Source organism: Dreissena polymorpha, chromosome 4 (genome assembly GCF_020536995.1).
Source record: "Dreissena polymorpha isolate Duluth1 chromosome 4, UMN_Dpol_1.0, whole genome shotgun sequence".
In the NCBI taxonomy this organism is placed as follows: domain Eukaryota; kingdom Metazoa; phylum Mollusca; class Bivalvia; order Myida; family Dreissenidae; genus Dreissena; species Dreissena polymorpha.
In genome coordinates this window covers 62,894,450-62,908,177 of record NC_068358.1, presented here as the reverse complement: position 1 = coordinate 62,908,177, position 13,728 = coordinate 62,894,450, and the positions used below count along the sequence as shown (strand labels likewise).

General features: G+C 36.8%; 1 protein-coding gene across 1 annotated transcript in view; it reads left to right on the top strand.

Annotated features, from left to right (window-relative positions):
* The window catches only part of LOC127876292 (DNA polymerase zeta catalytic subunit-like), a 76,169-nt gene extending 63,463 nt beyond the window's left edge, over positions 1 to 12,706 (top strand). The window contains exons 6-8 of the mRNA XM_052421420.1: positions 3,625 to 3,703; positions 5,365 to 5,509; positions 12,488 to 12,706. Coding sequence (XP_052277380.1) covers positions 3,625 to 3,703; positions 5,365 to 5,509; positions 12,488 to 12,593 — 330 coding nt within the window. The 3' untranslated portion in view covers positions 12,594 to 12,706. The remainder of the gene's footprint in view (positions 1 to 3,624; positions 3,704 to 5,364; positions 5,510 to 12,487) is intronic.
* The last annotated feature ends 1,022 nt before the right edge of the window (positions 12,707 to 13,728 follow it).

Sequence of the window (13,728 nt, the reverse complement as noted above, 5' to 3'; positions counted from 1 at the left end):
GTAACCTTTTTAAGGCACACATACCATACATTATGCATGTTATAAATAGGGCAGTTACCTTTTAAAGGCACACATACCCTACACTATGCAGGTAATAAATACGGATGTAACCTTTAAAAGGCACACATACCATACTCTAGGCATGTAATAAATAGGGCTGTAACCTTTTAAAGGCACACATACCATACACTATGCGTGTAATAAATAGGGATGTAACCTTTTAAAGGCACACATACCATACACTATGCATGTAATAAATAGGGATGTAACATTTTAAAGGTACACATATCCTTACACTCTGCAGGCAATAAATAGGGCTGTAACCTTTTAAAGACACGCATATCCTACTCCATGCATGTAATAAATAGGGATATAACGTTTTAAAGGCACACATACCATACACTATGCATGTAATAAATAGGGATGTAACCTTTTAAAGGCACACATACCCTACACTCTGCAGGTAATAAATAGGGATGCAACCTTTTAAAGGCACACATATCCTTACACTATGCAGGTAATAAATAGGGATGTAACCTTTTAAAGGCACACATACCTTACACTCTGCAGGTAATAAATAGGGATATAACCTTTTAAAGGCACACATACCATACATTATGCAGGTAATAAATAGGGATGTAACCTTTTAAAGGCACACATATCCTTACACTATGTAGGTAATAAATATGGCTGTAACCTTTTAAAGGCACACATACCATACACTCTGCAGGTAACAAATAGGGATGTAACCTTTAAAAGGCACACAAACCATACACTCTGCAGGTAATAAATAGGGATGTATCCTTTTAAAGGCACACACACCATACACCATGCATGTAATAAATAGGGATGTAACCTTTTAAAGGCACACATAACATACACTATGCATGTAATAAATAGGGAATTAACCTTTTAAAGGCACACATACCATACACTATGCATGTAATAAATAGGGATGTAACCTTTTAAAGGCACACATACCATACACCATGTATGTAATAAATTGGGATGCAACCTTTTAAAGGCACACATACCATACACCATGCATGTAATAAATAGGGATGTAACCTTTTAAAGGCAAACATACCCTTCAATCAGCAGGTAATAAATAGAGCTGTAAGCTTTTGAAGTTACACATATCCTACGCTCTGCAGGTAAAAGGACTGTAAGCTTTTAATGGTATATCAACAGTATGTTTATGTATTCAGACAATATACTTTGCCAGTTTTCAAGTATATATATATATATATATATATATATATTAAGTAACAATAAGATTATTGGGAATGGAACTGGATCTCGTCCCCAAATTTGACCCCAAAAACTGTTAACACAACATTTACACGACCCAAATCCAACACCCCAGAGCCACATGTATTTAATTGTAATTTTTAGCTCGACTATTATATATGAAATATATATAGTGGAGCTATCCTACTCACCCCGGCGTCGGTGTCTGCGTTAGCTTTAGCGTGCAAATGTTAAAGTTGTTGTACTACCCCAAATATTTTCTTTGTCCCTTGACATATTGCTTTCATATTTTGCATACTTGTTTACCAACATGACCCCAACCTATTAACAAGAGCAGACAACTCTATCAAGCATTTTGTCATAATTATGGCCCCTTTTCCACTTAGAATATGCAGCAAATGTTAAAGTTTTCGTACTACCCCATTTATTTTCATTGTCCCTTGACATATTGCTTTCATATTTTGCATACTTGTTTACCAACATCACCCCAATCTATAAACAAGAGCAGACAACTCTATCAAGCATTTTGTCATAATTATTGCCCCTTTTATACTTAGAATATGCATATTATTGATAAATCTGTTAAAGTTTGCGTACTACCCCAAATATTTCCTATATCCTTTGACATATTGCGTTTATATGTTGCATACTTGTTTACCAACATGACCCCAACCTATAAACAAGAGCAGACCACTGTATCAAGCATTTTGACATAATTATGGCCCCTTTTACACTTAGATAATTGAACATTTTGCTTAAATTGCCATAACTTCTTTATTTATGATCACATTTTATTATTACTTTGACAAAAGAACACTTACCTGAATACCACAATGGATTCCACCCAAACAATACCCCACGCCCCTACCCAGAATCCCTTCCCCCCCCCCCCCAACCTCCCCCCCCCAATTTTTTTTTAAACATCATCTAATAAATTACCCCACCCCACATTATACCCCCCTCCCACCCCCACCCCCCCTATCCCCCACGCCCCCCTAATTTTTTTTTTAAACATCACCTAATATATAACCACACCCCACATTATACCACCCTCTCACCCCCCTACCCCCCCAACCCCCCATTTTTTTTTAAACATCATCTGATAAATTACCACACCCCACATTATACCCCCCCCCCCCCCCCCACAAAAAAAAAAAATTTTTTTTTAGTTTTTTCCTTTTTTTATTTTTGAAAGATCGTCCAATAAATTATTGAATATGAACAATTTCCCCATGATGGCTAATGTTATACTGTCAAGCACTCGAATAGTCGAGCGCGCTGTCCACTGACAGCTCTTGTTTAGTTACACAATCACTCATGGATAAATTAGCTAGTGTCAATTTATGATTATTTTTCATAAAAGTGGATGAAATGACGGTTTTTAGATAAAAAACAGTTCCACATTATTGAGAATCTTCTACTACATATATATAAATATCGAGGGCTGAACGGAAAACTGTTGTATCTCCTTCTTTATTATCCCCAGCCAGATGCGGAAAGGTTGTTTTTTTTTGGCGTTGTCCGTCCGTCCGTCCGGCCGTCCTTCCGTCCGTCCAGCACTTTTGTGTCCGGAGCCATATCTTGGAAGTTCTTTGGCGGATTTCATTTAAACTTGGTTTGAGTATATATATGCATAAGAGGATGATGCGCGCCAAATGGCATTGTACACCATCTGTTAAAAACAGACTTATGGCCCTTTGTATCTTGAAAAAATACTTTTTACTATAGGCATTTTTGTGTCCGGAGCCATATCTTGGAAGCGCTGTCCTCCGTCCGTCCATCTATCATTATGTTCATCCGTCCAATTTGCACCCATCCTCAAACAAAGCATATGTTGCGGGGGATACCTTGGGCCTTTCAGGCCCTCTTGTTTAATATGAGTTACAACAGTCTTCCGTTCACCCCTCGATATATATATATATATATACACACATGCAAATGAATATAAAACAACAACACTTTTTTTTACTTTAGTAGATTGAATTTGCTTTTATTTTCCAACCTATCTGTTTTTGTGGATCATGTTTTGCTGAAATGCTTAAGTTAATGCAAATATGCTAAAACTTTCATAGATATAAAATTTAACAGTTTCAAATAATTTAAAAATTAAACGAGACTTACCTTGGTTAAGTCGATGTTTGAATGTAATTCTATCAGTCATAGACTCACTGGAGGGATTAAATGTGATATGACGAAATAGAATTGCATAGGAAGTATGTCAAGTTTTTATTTAATTGAAGTCAGGGACTTAATATGCACTTTAATGCACCTCATAATTATATTAGATTGCTTCAATGGTGCATGACTTCTCATTTCGTCTTTCAACATACTTTATTTAAAACTAAATTGTACATGTATGTGTTAACATTCCAGTTGTTCATTGATTATAACCTGTATGGAATGAACATGATCAACGTTGGAGCCGTGAAATTTAGGAGGAAAAGGGACACTGGTAAGATTTATTTACAGACTTTTGAAAAAACTAATAATTTAAAATTTGTTTAAGTAATGTTAGCTGATTTGGGTGAAATTGTGAAGTTTTAGTTGAGCAGAAGTTATTAGATTATCTCTAAAATTCACCATGACAAAAACTGTTGTGCAAATGATATTCCAATTTATGATGACATGCAGTACATGTTATCAATACATTACTGACTTCGGATTATTGGAATCATATCTACCTCAAAGGTTAAGGTCACACTTAGAGTTCAAAGGTTGAACTTGACCCTGAAAATATTGTCCATACTGTACCTTCATCATTCATCATGCAATTTTCAAATACTTTATCACAAAGGTTGTCCATGAGAAGATGATGAATCATGTGTAACATCCATGATGTGTCACATCTGCCTTTAAGATCAAGGGCAAATGTAAAGGCCAAAGGAAAAACATAAGCATGGTGCTGCTTGTTCAATGATTGCAGACACATTTTGCAGATAGGCATCTTGCTAGCATTATTATGATACGGGAATTCTCACCATTTTTGCATACGTTATTGGGTTTTATAAAGGAAAAAATCTTAACAAAAATTTAATTGATCATCAGACATAAATAATCCAGGGGTGAGATTTTACTTCCTTTCAGCTGATTTCCTCCCTTTACATGTCAAACAAATTTTACAAATGTGTCTTGTTCTGAGAAAACTGGGCTTAATTCATTTGCGTGAAGTGTCGTCCCAGATTAGCCTGTGCAGTCAGCACAGGCTAATCAGGGACGACACTTTCTGCCTAAACTTGATTTTCGGTAAGGAGGGACTGGCTTGAAACTAAAAATACCATTAAAGCGGAAAGTGTGGTCCCTGATTAGCCTGTGCGGACTGCACAGGCTAATCTGGGACGACACTTTACGCACATGAATTAAGCCCAGTTTTCTCAGAACAAGACACAAATAGTTTTTACTTTTTCTGGATCTATGTACAAATGAAGAGTGTTTTTGATTGAACCATGTAAAGGGGCGTTTCCTCCAGATCAGGTGGTTCTTAAATCACATCCCTGATAATCTTCTCATTATGAATATGCAAGCATGTTATATGGAGCAAAAGTTGTAACCTAATGCTGGTAATTATTCCCCGCCATAGGCGGAGGGATATTGTTTTGGCCTTGTTTGTCCTTCCGTTTTTCGGTCCGTCTTTCCGTTCGTCCTGAGCCATATTTTGGAAGTGCTTTGGTGGATTTCATTCAAACTTAGTATGAGTATGTATATGGATAAGAGGATGATGCAGGCCAAATGGCATTGTACACCATCAGTTAATAATAGAGTTATGGCCCTTTGTAACTTGAAAAAATGCTTTTTTTGTGTGTCCGGAGCCATATCTTGTAAGTGCTTTGGCAGATTTCATTGAAACTTGGTATGAGTATATATATTGATAAGAGGATGATGCATGCAAATGGCAATGTTCATCATATGTTAAAAACGGAATTATGGCCCTTTGTATCTTGAATAAATGCTTTTTTGAGTGTCAAATATGATACTTTTGTGTCCAGAAGCATATTGGCGGGGGATATCAATTCAAAGAATTTGCTTTTTAACCTTTTGTGTGGCTAATTTTAAAAATAAATGAGGATTTGAAGAATTTTACAAATATATAGTTTATTTTCTGCATGCATATTTCAGAAGCAGACGCGGTCATCCTTAGCCAGGGCTCTGAAAAAGGGCATGGGTTTCTTCCAAAGACGCCGGTTTCCTTCACCGGCCTTCTGAATAGGTCAGGGTCCGTTACTCCCTCACAACAGCTCTGGGACTTTGAAAATATTCCAAGGTCAGTTGAATATTACTTTTATTGTGGGCATGATTACAAAGATGTCTATGAAACTGAAAGTCATTCAGTTCTACTCTAATTAGGGAGGCAGCCAGTTAACCTACTGAATGGATGGTCAACAAGTTTGTTTTTTTAGTGGAACAGCAGTTGTCTTTGTTTATACATTTTTAGCTCATCTATTTTTGTTTTTTTAAATTATGAGCTATTGTCATCACCTTGGCGTCTGCGTCAGCGTCGGCGTCCGGTTAAGTTTTGTGTTTAGGTCCACTTTTCTCATAAAGTATCAAAGCTATTGCATTCAAACTTGGTACATTTACTAACAATTATGAGGGGACTGGGCAGGCAAAGTTAGATAACTCTGGCGTGCATTTTGACAGAATTATGTGCCCTTTTTATACTTAAAAAATTGAAAATTTTGTTAAGTTTTGTGTTTAGGTCCTTTTTTCTCATAAAGCATCAAAGCTATTGCATTCAACTTGGTACACTTACTTACTCTCATAAGGGGACTGGGCAGACAAAGTTAGATAACTCTGGCATGCATTTTGACAGAATTATGTGCCCTTTTTATACTTAGAAAATTGAAAATTTGGTTAAGTTTTGTGTTAAGGTCCACTTTATTCCTAAAGTATCAAAGCTATTGCTTTCATACTTGCGACACTTAATTACTATCATAAGGGTACTGTGCAGGCAAAGTTATGTAGCTCTGACTGGCATTTTGACAGAATTATGGCCCCTTTATACTTAGAAAATTGAAAATGTTGTTAAGTTTTTTGTTTTGGGCCGCTTTACTCCTAAAGTATCATAGCTATTGCTTTCAGACTTGGAACACTCATAAACTATTATAAGGGGACTGTATGGAACAAGTTGCATAAATCTGGTTGTCATTTTGACGCAATAATGGCCCTTTTTTGACCTAGTAACATTGAATATATGGTTAAATTTTGTGTTTACATCCACTTTACTTCTAAAGTATCAAGGTTATTGCTTTCAAACTTCAAATACTTTCATACTATCATGAGGGTACTGTACCTGGCAAGTTGAATTTTACCTTGACCTTTGAATGACCTTGACTCTCAAGGTCAAAGAATTAAATTTTGCAAAAATTGACTTCGTTATTTATGATCAGATTTGATTGATACTTTGACAAAACAACTCTTACATGACATACTACAATAGACTCCACCCAAACCATCCCCAATGCCGCCCCCCCTCGAACCCCCCCCCCAAAAAAAAAAACCCCAATTGTTTTTTCTTTTTTTATGCCCCCCTTCGAAGAAGAGGGGGTATATTGCTTTGCACATGTCAGTCGGTCTGTCGGTCCGTCCACCAGGTGGTTTCCGGATGATAACTCAAGAATGCTTGGGCTTAGAATCATGAAACTTCATAGGTACATTGATCATGACTCGCAGATGACCCCTATTGATTTTGAGGTCACTAGCTCAAAGGTCAAGGTCACGGTGACCCGAAATAGTAAAATGGTTTCCCGATGATAACTCAAGAAAGCTTATGCCTAGGATCATGAAACTTGATAGGTAGATTGATCATGACTCGCAGATGACCCCTTTTGATTTTCAGGTCACTAGGTCACGGGTCAAGGTCACAGTGACCCGAAATAGTAAAATGGTTTCCGGATGATAACTCAAGAACGCTTATGCCTAGGATCATGAAACTTGATAGGTAGATTGACCATGACAAGCAGATGACCCCTATCGATTTTCAGGTCACTAGGTCAAAGGTCAAGGTCACAGTGACCCGAAATAGTAAAATGGTTTCCGGATGATAACTCAAGAACGTTTATGCCTAGGATCATAAAACTTGATAGGTAGATTGATCATGACTTGCAGATGACCCCTATTGATTTTCAGGTCACAAGTTCAAAGGTCAAGGTCACGGTGACCAGAAATAGTAAAATGGTTTCCGGATGATAACTCAAGAACACTTATGCCTTGGATCATGAAACTGATAGGTAGATTGATCATGACTCGTAGATGACCCCTATTGATTTTCAGGTCACTAGGTCAAAGGTCAAGGTCACGGTGACCCAAAATAGTAAAATGGTTTCCAGATGATAACTCAAGAACGCTTATGCCTAGGATCATGAAACTTCATAGGTACGTTGATCATGACTCGCAGATGACCCCTATTGATTTTCAGGTCACTAGGTCAAAGGTCAAGGTCATGGTGACCAGAAATAGTAAAATGGTTTCCAGATGATAACTCAAGAACGCTTATGCCTAGGATCATGAAACTTCATAGGTACATTGAGCATGACTGGCAGATGACCCCTTTTGATTTTCAGGTCACTAGGTCAAAGGTCAAGGTCACGGTGACCCAAAATATTAAAATGGTTTCTGGATCAGGGTTCGCACAGGGCTTAAAAAGTGCTTGAAAACGAGCCCTAGGTTTGAAAAGCCCTTGAACAAAGGTTGGCCTTGAAAAAGTGCTTGAAAAGTGCTTATTTCATGTAAAAAAGCCTTAAAAATGTTGTTTTTTTTCAAAATTACATGTATCATTGCTTTAATTATAAACTTAAATCGTTCTTAAGGGAAATATTACGAAAAATTATCATAAATTCCTTCGCGCAAAAAGTTGAGTACGAAATATATAAGTTTTGTAAACTATTGAGTATGAAACGTTATGTGTACACGTCACAGATTATGTGTACTACGTCAGAGGTTCTCCATTGTAATCAATTTTCGCGAGTGAAAACGCAGCGATGGGGGAGTGTCATTTCAAACCAGGGTGGTTAACTGAATATTCCTGGGTACAGAAAACAAAAGACATTCAAAAAGCACATTGTCGGGTCTCTATGAAGACAGTTGATGTCGGGGGATGGGGGAAAGGGCTTTGAAAAGCTATGAGAAAGGGGAAACCCACAAAGAAAACATGAAATTGAGAAGCAATGTGTTTGTTTGTAATAACTTGAAAAAGTAAATACTTACAGTCAGTACACCAGTTTAGAATCGCCCGGCAAAAACGTTTATTCTTTTTACCACAACAATTTTTTTCGGGATTTAGTGTCAATGTGAGAAGATGTAAAAATAAAGGGTAATATTTATTTTGTATGATAACAGGTTAGGTCAGACGGCATATGCATTTTTTTTGTCATAAATAGCCATTTAAAGTCCAACCTTAGGAAAATTATTAAAAATCATTCAGCTTACAGAATTAGTATTTCAAAACATTGTCATAGCATTTGTTTTCAATCAGCAAAAAGTTTATTTGAAAATAATAAAGCCTTCTATATCCATATGCACATTTCAAAATATAACTCATTCAATCAGTTCCGGTTAACTTTTTGCTGCATTTTTCCACCCTGTAAGCTATTTACAAAAGATTTCTTGCTAAAACTTTGTTAATTTATTCCTTAACCTAATGTATAACTAAGACACTTATCATTTTGTTTTTATTGGGGCATTATGGAAAATTAAATACAAATTAATCAGAACTGCTGATTATCCGGAACTGGTTGACAAACTGTATGTGAGACTCATTGAGTTAAGGATGGATAACATGTATGTAATAACTAGAAATAACATGTATGAGTTATTGTGGAATAAGTTTAATTTGTTTGAGCAAAAAAATGATATTTACTGTGTTAAACTTGCTTGAAAATGCACTTTTTTAAGGAAACTAACGTACGGTTCTCGGCCTTGAAAATGAAAATTTGGTCTTGAAAAGTGCTTGAATTAACGTTTGAGAATTCTGTTTGAACCATGTGGATGATAATTCAAGAATGCTTATGCCTAGGATCATGAAACTTGATAGGTAGATTGATCATGACTTGCAGATGACCCCTATTGATTTTGAGGTCACTAGGTCAAAGGTCAAGGTCACGGTGACCCAAATAAGTAAAATGGTTTCCGGATGATAACTCAAGAACGCTTATGCCTAGGATTATGAAACTTGATAGGTACATTGATCATGACTGGCAGATGACCCCTATTGATTTTCAGGTCACTAGGTCAAAGGTCAAGGTCACAGTGACCCGAAATAGTAAAATGGTTTCCCGATGATAACTCAAGAATGCTTATGGCTAGGATCATGAAACTTCATAGGTACATTGATCATGACTCGCAGATGACCCCTATCAATTTTCAGGTCACTAGGTCAAAGGTCAAGGTCACAGTGACAAAAACATATTCACACAATGGCTGTCACTACAACTGAGAGCCCATATGGGGGGCATGCATGTTTTACAAGCAGCCCTTGTTTTTTTGAAAGATCATCTTATAAATGACCACACCCTCACACTAAACCCAACCCACCCCCCCCTCGCCATTTTTTTTTTTTTTTTGAAACATGGTTAAAAAACAAACATATTTATTTTTAGCTCGACTATTATATTTGAAATATATATCGTAGAGCTATCCTACTGACCCCGGCGTCGGCGTTTTCATGCAAATGTTAAAGTTTTCGTACTACCCCAATTATTTTCATTGTCCCTTGACATATTGCTTTCATATTTTGCATACTTGTTTACCAACATGACCCCAACCTATAAACAAAAGCAGACAACTCTAACAAGCATTTTGTCATAATTATGGCCCCTTTTCCACTTAGAATATGCAGCAAATGTTAAAGTTTTCGTACTACCCCATTTATTTTCATTGTCCCTTGACATATTGCTTTCATATTTTGCATACTTGTTTACCAACATCACCCCCAACCTATAAACAAGAGCAGACAACTCTATCAAGCATTTTGTCATAATAATTGCCCCTTTTATACTTAGAATATGCATATTATTGATAAATCTATGTTAAAGTTTGCGTACTACCCCAAATATTTCCTATATTCTTTGACATATTGCGTTTATATGTTGCATACTTGTGTACCAACATGACCCCAACCTATAAACAAGAGCAGACCACTGTATCAAGCATTTTGACATAATTATGGCCCCTTTTACACTTAGTAAAATGGTTTCCGGATGATAACTCAAGAACGCTAAGGCCTAGTATCATGAAACTTCATAGGTAGATTGATCATGACTGGCAGATGACCCCTATTGATTTTCAGGTCACTAGGTTAAAGGTCAAGGTCACAGTGACCCGAAATAGTCAAATGGTTTCCGGATGATAACTCAAGAACGCTAATGCCTAGGATCATGAAACTTCGTAGGTAGATTGATAATGGCTGGCAGATGACCCCTATTGATTGTTAGATCACTAGGTCAAAGGTCAAGGTCACGGTGACCCGAAATAGTAAAATGGTTTCCGGATGATAACTCAAGAACGCTTATGCCTAGGATCATGAAACTTGATAGGTAGATTTATCATGACTCGCAGTTGACCCCTATTGATTTTCAGGTCACTATATCAAAGGTCAAGGTCACGGTGACCTGAAATAGTAAAATGGTTTTCGGATGATAACTCAAGAATGCTAATGGCTACGATCATGAAACTTCATAGGTACATTGATCATGACTCGCAGATGACCCCTTTTGATTTTGAGGTCACTAGGTCAAAGGTCAAGGTCATGGTGACCTGAAATAGTAAAATGGTTTTCTGATGATAACTCAAGAACGCTTATGCCTAGGATCATGAAACTTCATAGGTACATTGATCATAACTCACAGATGACCCCTATCAATTTTGAGGTCACTAGGTCAAAGGTCAAGTTCACAGTGACCCGTAATAGTAAAATGGTTTCCAGATGATAACTAAAGAATGCTTATTCCTAGGATCATGAAACTTCATAGGTAGATTGATCATGACTCGCAGATGACCCCTATTGATTTTCAGGTCACTAGGTCAAAGGTCAAGGTCATGGTGACCCGAAATAGTAAAATGGTTTCCGGATGATAACTCAAGAACGCTTATGACTAGGATCATGAAACTTCATAGGTACATTGATCAGGACTGGCAGATGACCTCTATTGATTTTCAGGTCACTAGGTCAAAGGTCAAGGTCACAGTGACAAAAACATATTCACACAATGGCTGTCACTACAACGGAGAGCCCATCTGGGGGGCATGCATGTTTTACAAACAGCCCTTGTTTTATTTTGTTTTCGCATTTTTATTTCTTATATTTTGAAGATAATGTAATAAATGACCACACCCCCACACTATACACCCCTCATTACCCCACCCATCCATCTTTTTATGCCCCAGGATCGAATGATCGGGGGTATATTGTTTTCGGCCGCTCTGTCTGTCTGTCATTATGTTGGTCTGTCTGTCATCAAAACTTTAACCTATAACTTTAACCTTGGTTAAAGTTTTGCGATAACTTTTGCAATATTGAAGATATCAACTTGATAATTGGCATGCATGTGTATCTCATGGAGCTGCACATTTTTAGTGGTGAAAGGTTAAGGTCATCCTTCAAGGTCAAAGGTTAAATATATGGCTTCAAAGTGGCGCAATAGGGGGCATTGTGTTTCTGACAAACACATCTCTTGTTTGATTGAAGTATTGAGATAGTTCCCTTCACCTTTAAAAAGAAAAATAGATGAGCGGTCTGCACCCGCAAGGCGGTGCTCTTGTTATTGGTTTTTGTTTTGACTTGTATTTATACTTTATATACTCAATACAAACACTATTCAAATCTCATTATTAGGGTATTTATTGCTCTATATCCTAATATACATGTGAAATAAATATAAATCATACAAAGCAATCATTTAGAAAAAAAAGATACAAATCAATAACATTAGCAACTTGATAAATTTTCTCTTAAAACAGAGTCAAGATGTAAAAAGTGTCTATTTATTAACCCATTTATGCAAAGCGTCTAGAAAAAAGGCCTTGGAAAACGGCGTAGACCCAGATGAGACGCCGCATGATGCGGCGTCTCATCAGGGTCTGCGCTATCTGCTTAAAGGAATTTCTGTAAGAAATATTCTAAGTATAGAAATAAATATACTAGACATCCTTAATTTTGGAAATAAATTGATCTAATTTAGAAGGATGGAAGAGTCCACTAGTCATAAATGGGTTAAGTACATGTACTGCTGAATGTCCACTGCAGTGAGATGTTGCTTGACCATGCTGTGGAGAGACTGACCACATGTGAGTTAGAGGTGGACGTCGTAGCAGCAGACATCCTCAATCGTCAAGAAGTAGTCGGTAAGTAACAGGCAACTGATCTGCAGGACCCCAGTCATCTGCCCATTCTTTAACACTTTGGAAGTTAAACTTTACCAAAATAAATAGAAAAATTATTGTGCATTGAATATGCTGAATTTCATGAATGTGTGTTTTATTTGCAAAAAGGGTAATTATGGGTACATGTACTTGGTCCAAACACTGAAAAGTGTATCCTTCTCTATAACAACCATTAATAAATATTTTCTATCTAAAACGGATTTAATTCTGTGTGTGAACCTGTGTGTGTGCCCAAAATTACCCTGTTTAAGGTATTACGGACTGATTGTAAGTACTGCAGCAATATTGCTAAGCAACTGTCTCATTTGGAAAGTTACTGAAACAAGGGTGTGATTTTTCCATGGAACGGGTTGTCCTGGGTAATTTCCGTGAATTGCGTAAATTCGAAAAAAATGGTTCGACCGATTCTGCGTGCATATTTCAAAAGCGGCGCGAAAAATCCGCGGCCGGCGAAACTCATCATATTGCACTGCAAATGTCTGCATTTTGAAACAAGCGATGTCATTGGCTGTCGTTTTCCCCAATCTTCCAATTAAAATAGGGTCTTTTAAAACGTTTTTTTCCTATTTCTTTGCTGATTTGTTACAAATGGCGCATTTTTGAAGTGATAATGAATATTATTGAACGAACGAATGAATCTCACAAAATCTCGGAGATTGAACAATTATTGAAAACAAATTTAAATGGTAAAGGGAAGTAACAAGAGTGGATATAGTTCAGCGATTCCACTTTCTGAATGGGTACGGAAGATCGATTGTCTTGGTAAAGCTCAACTTAAGTCATATTCCATGTGAAAAAATTGTTTAACTACGGATCCCGTGGTAAATTGTTGTAAGTTGAACACTGTAAAATTGCTGACCTTATTTTATTTAAAGACATTGAGCTCAAATGAAAAGATTGCCGTCATCGTTCACAGTGATCGGAAACACCATTGATTTGATCACAATTAATACAAGTGACTTTGCATATGTTAAATGTTATTTTATAAAGGTTTTGATTTCATAAATAAATCTTTAAATTTAAGATGGTTTATTTAATGTCTGTTTTAAGGTTTGTCATTTCGTTATCCGCGCAATTACCGAAGTAAAAATCAGTCTACAGAAT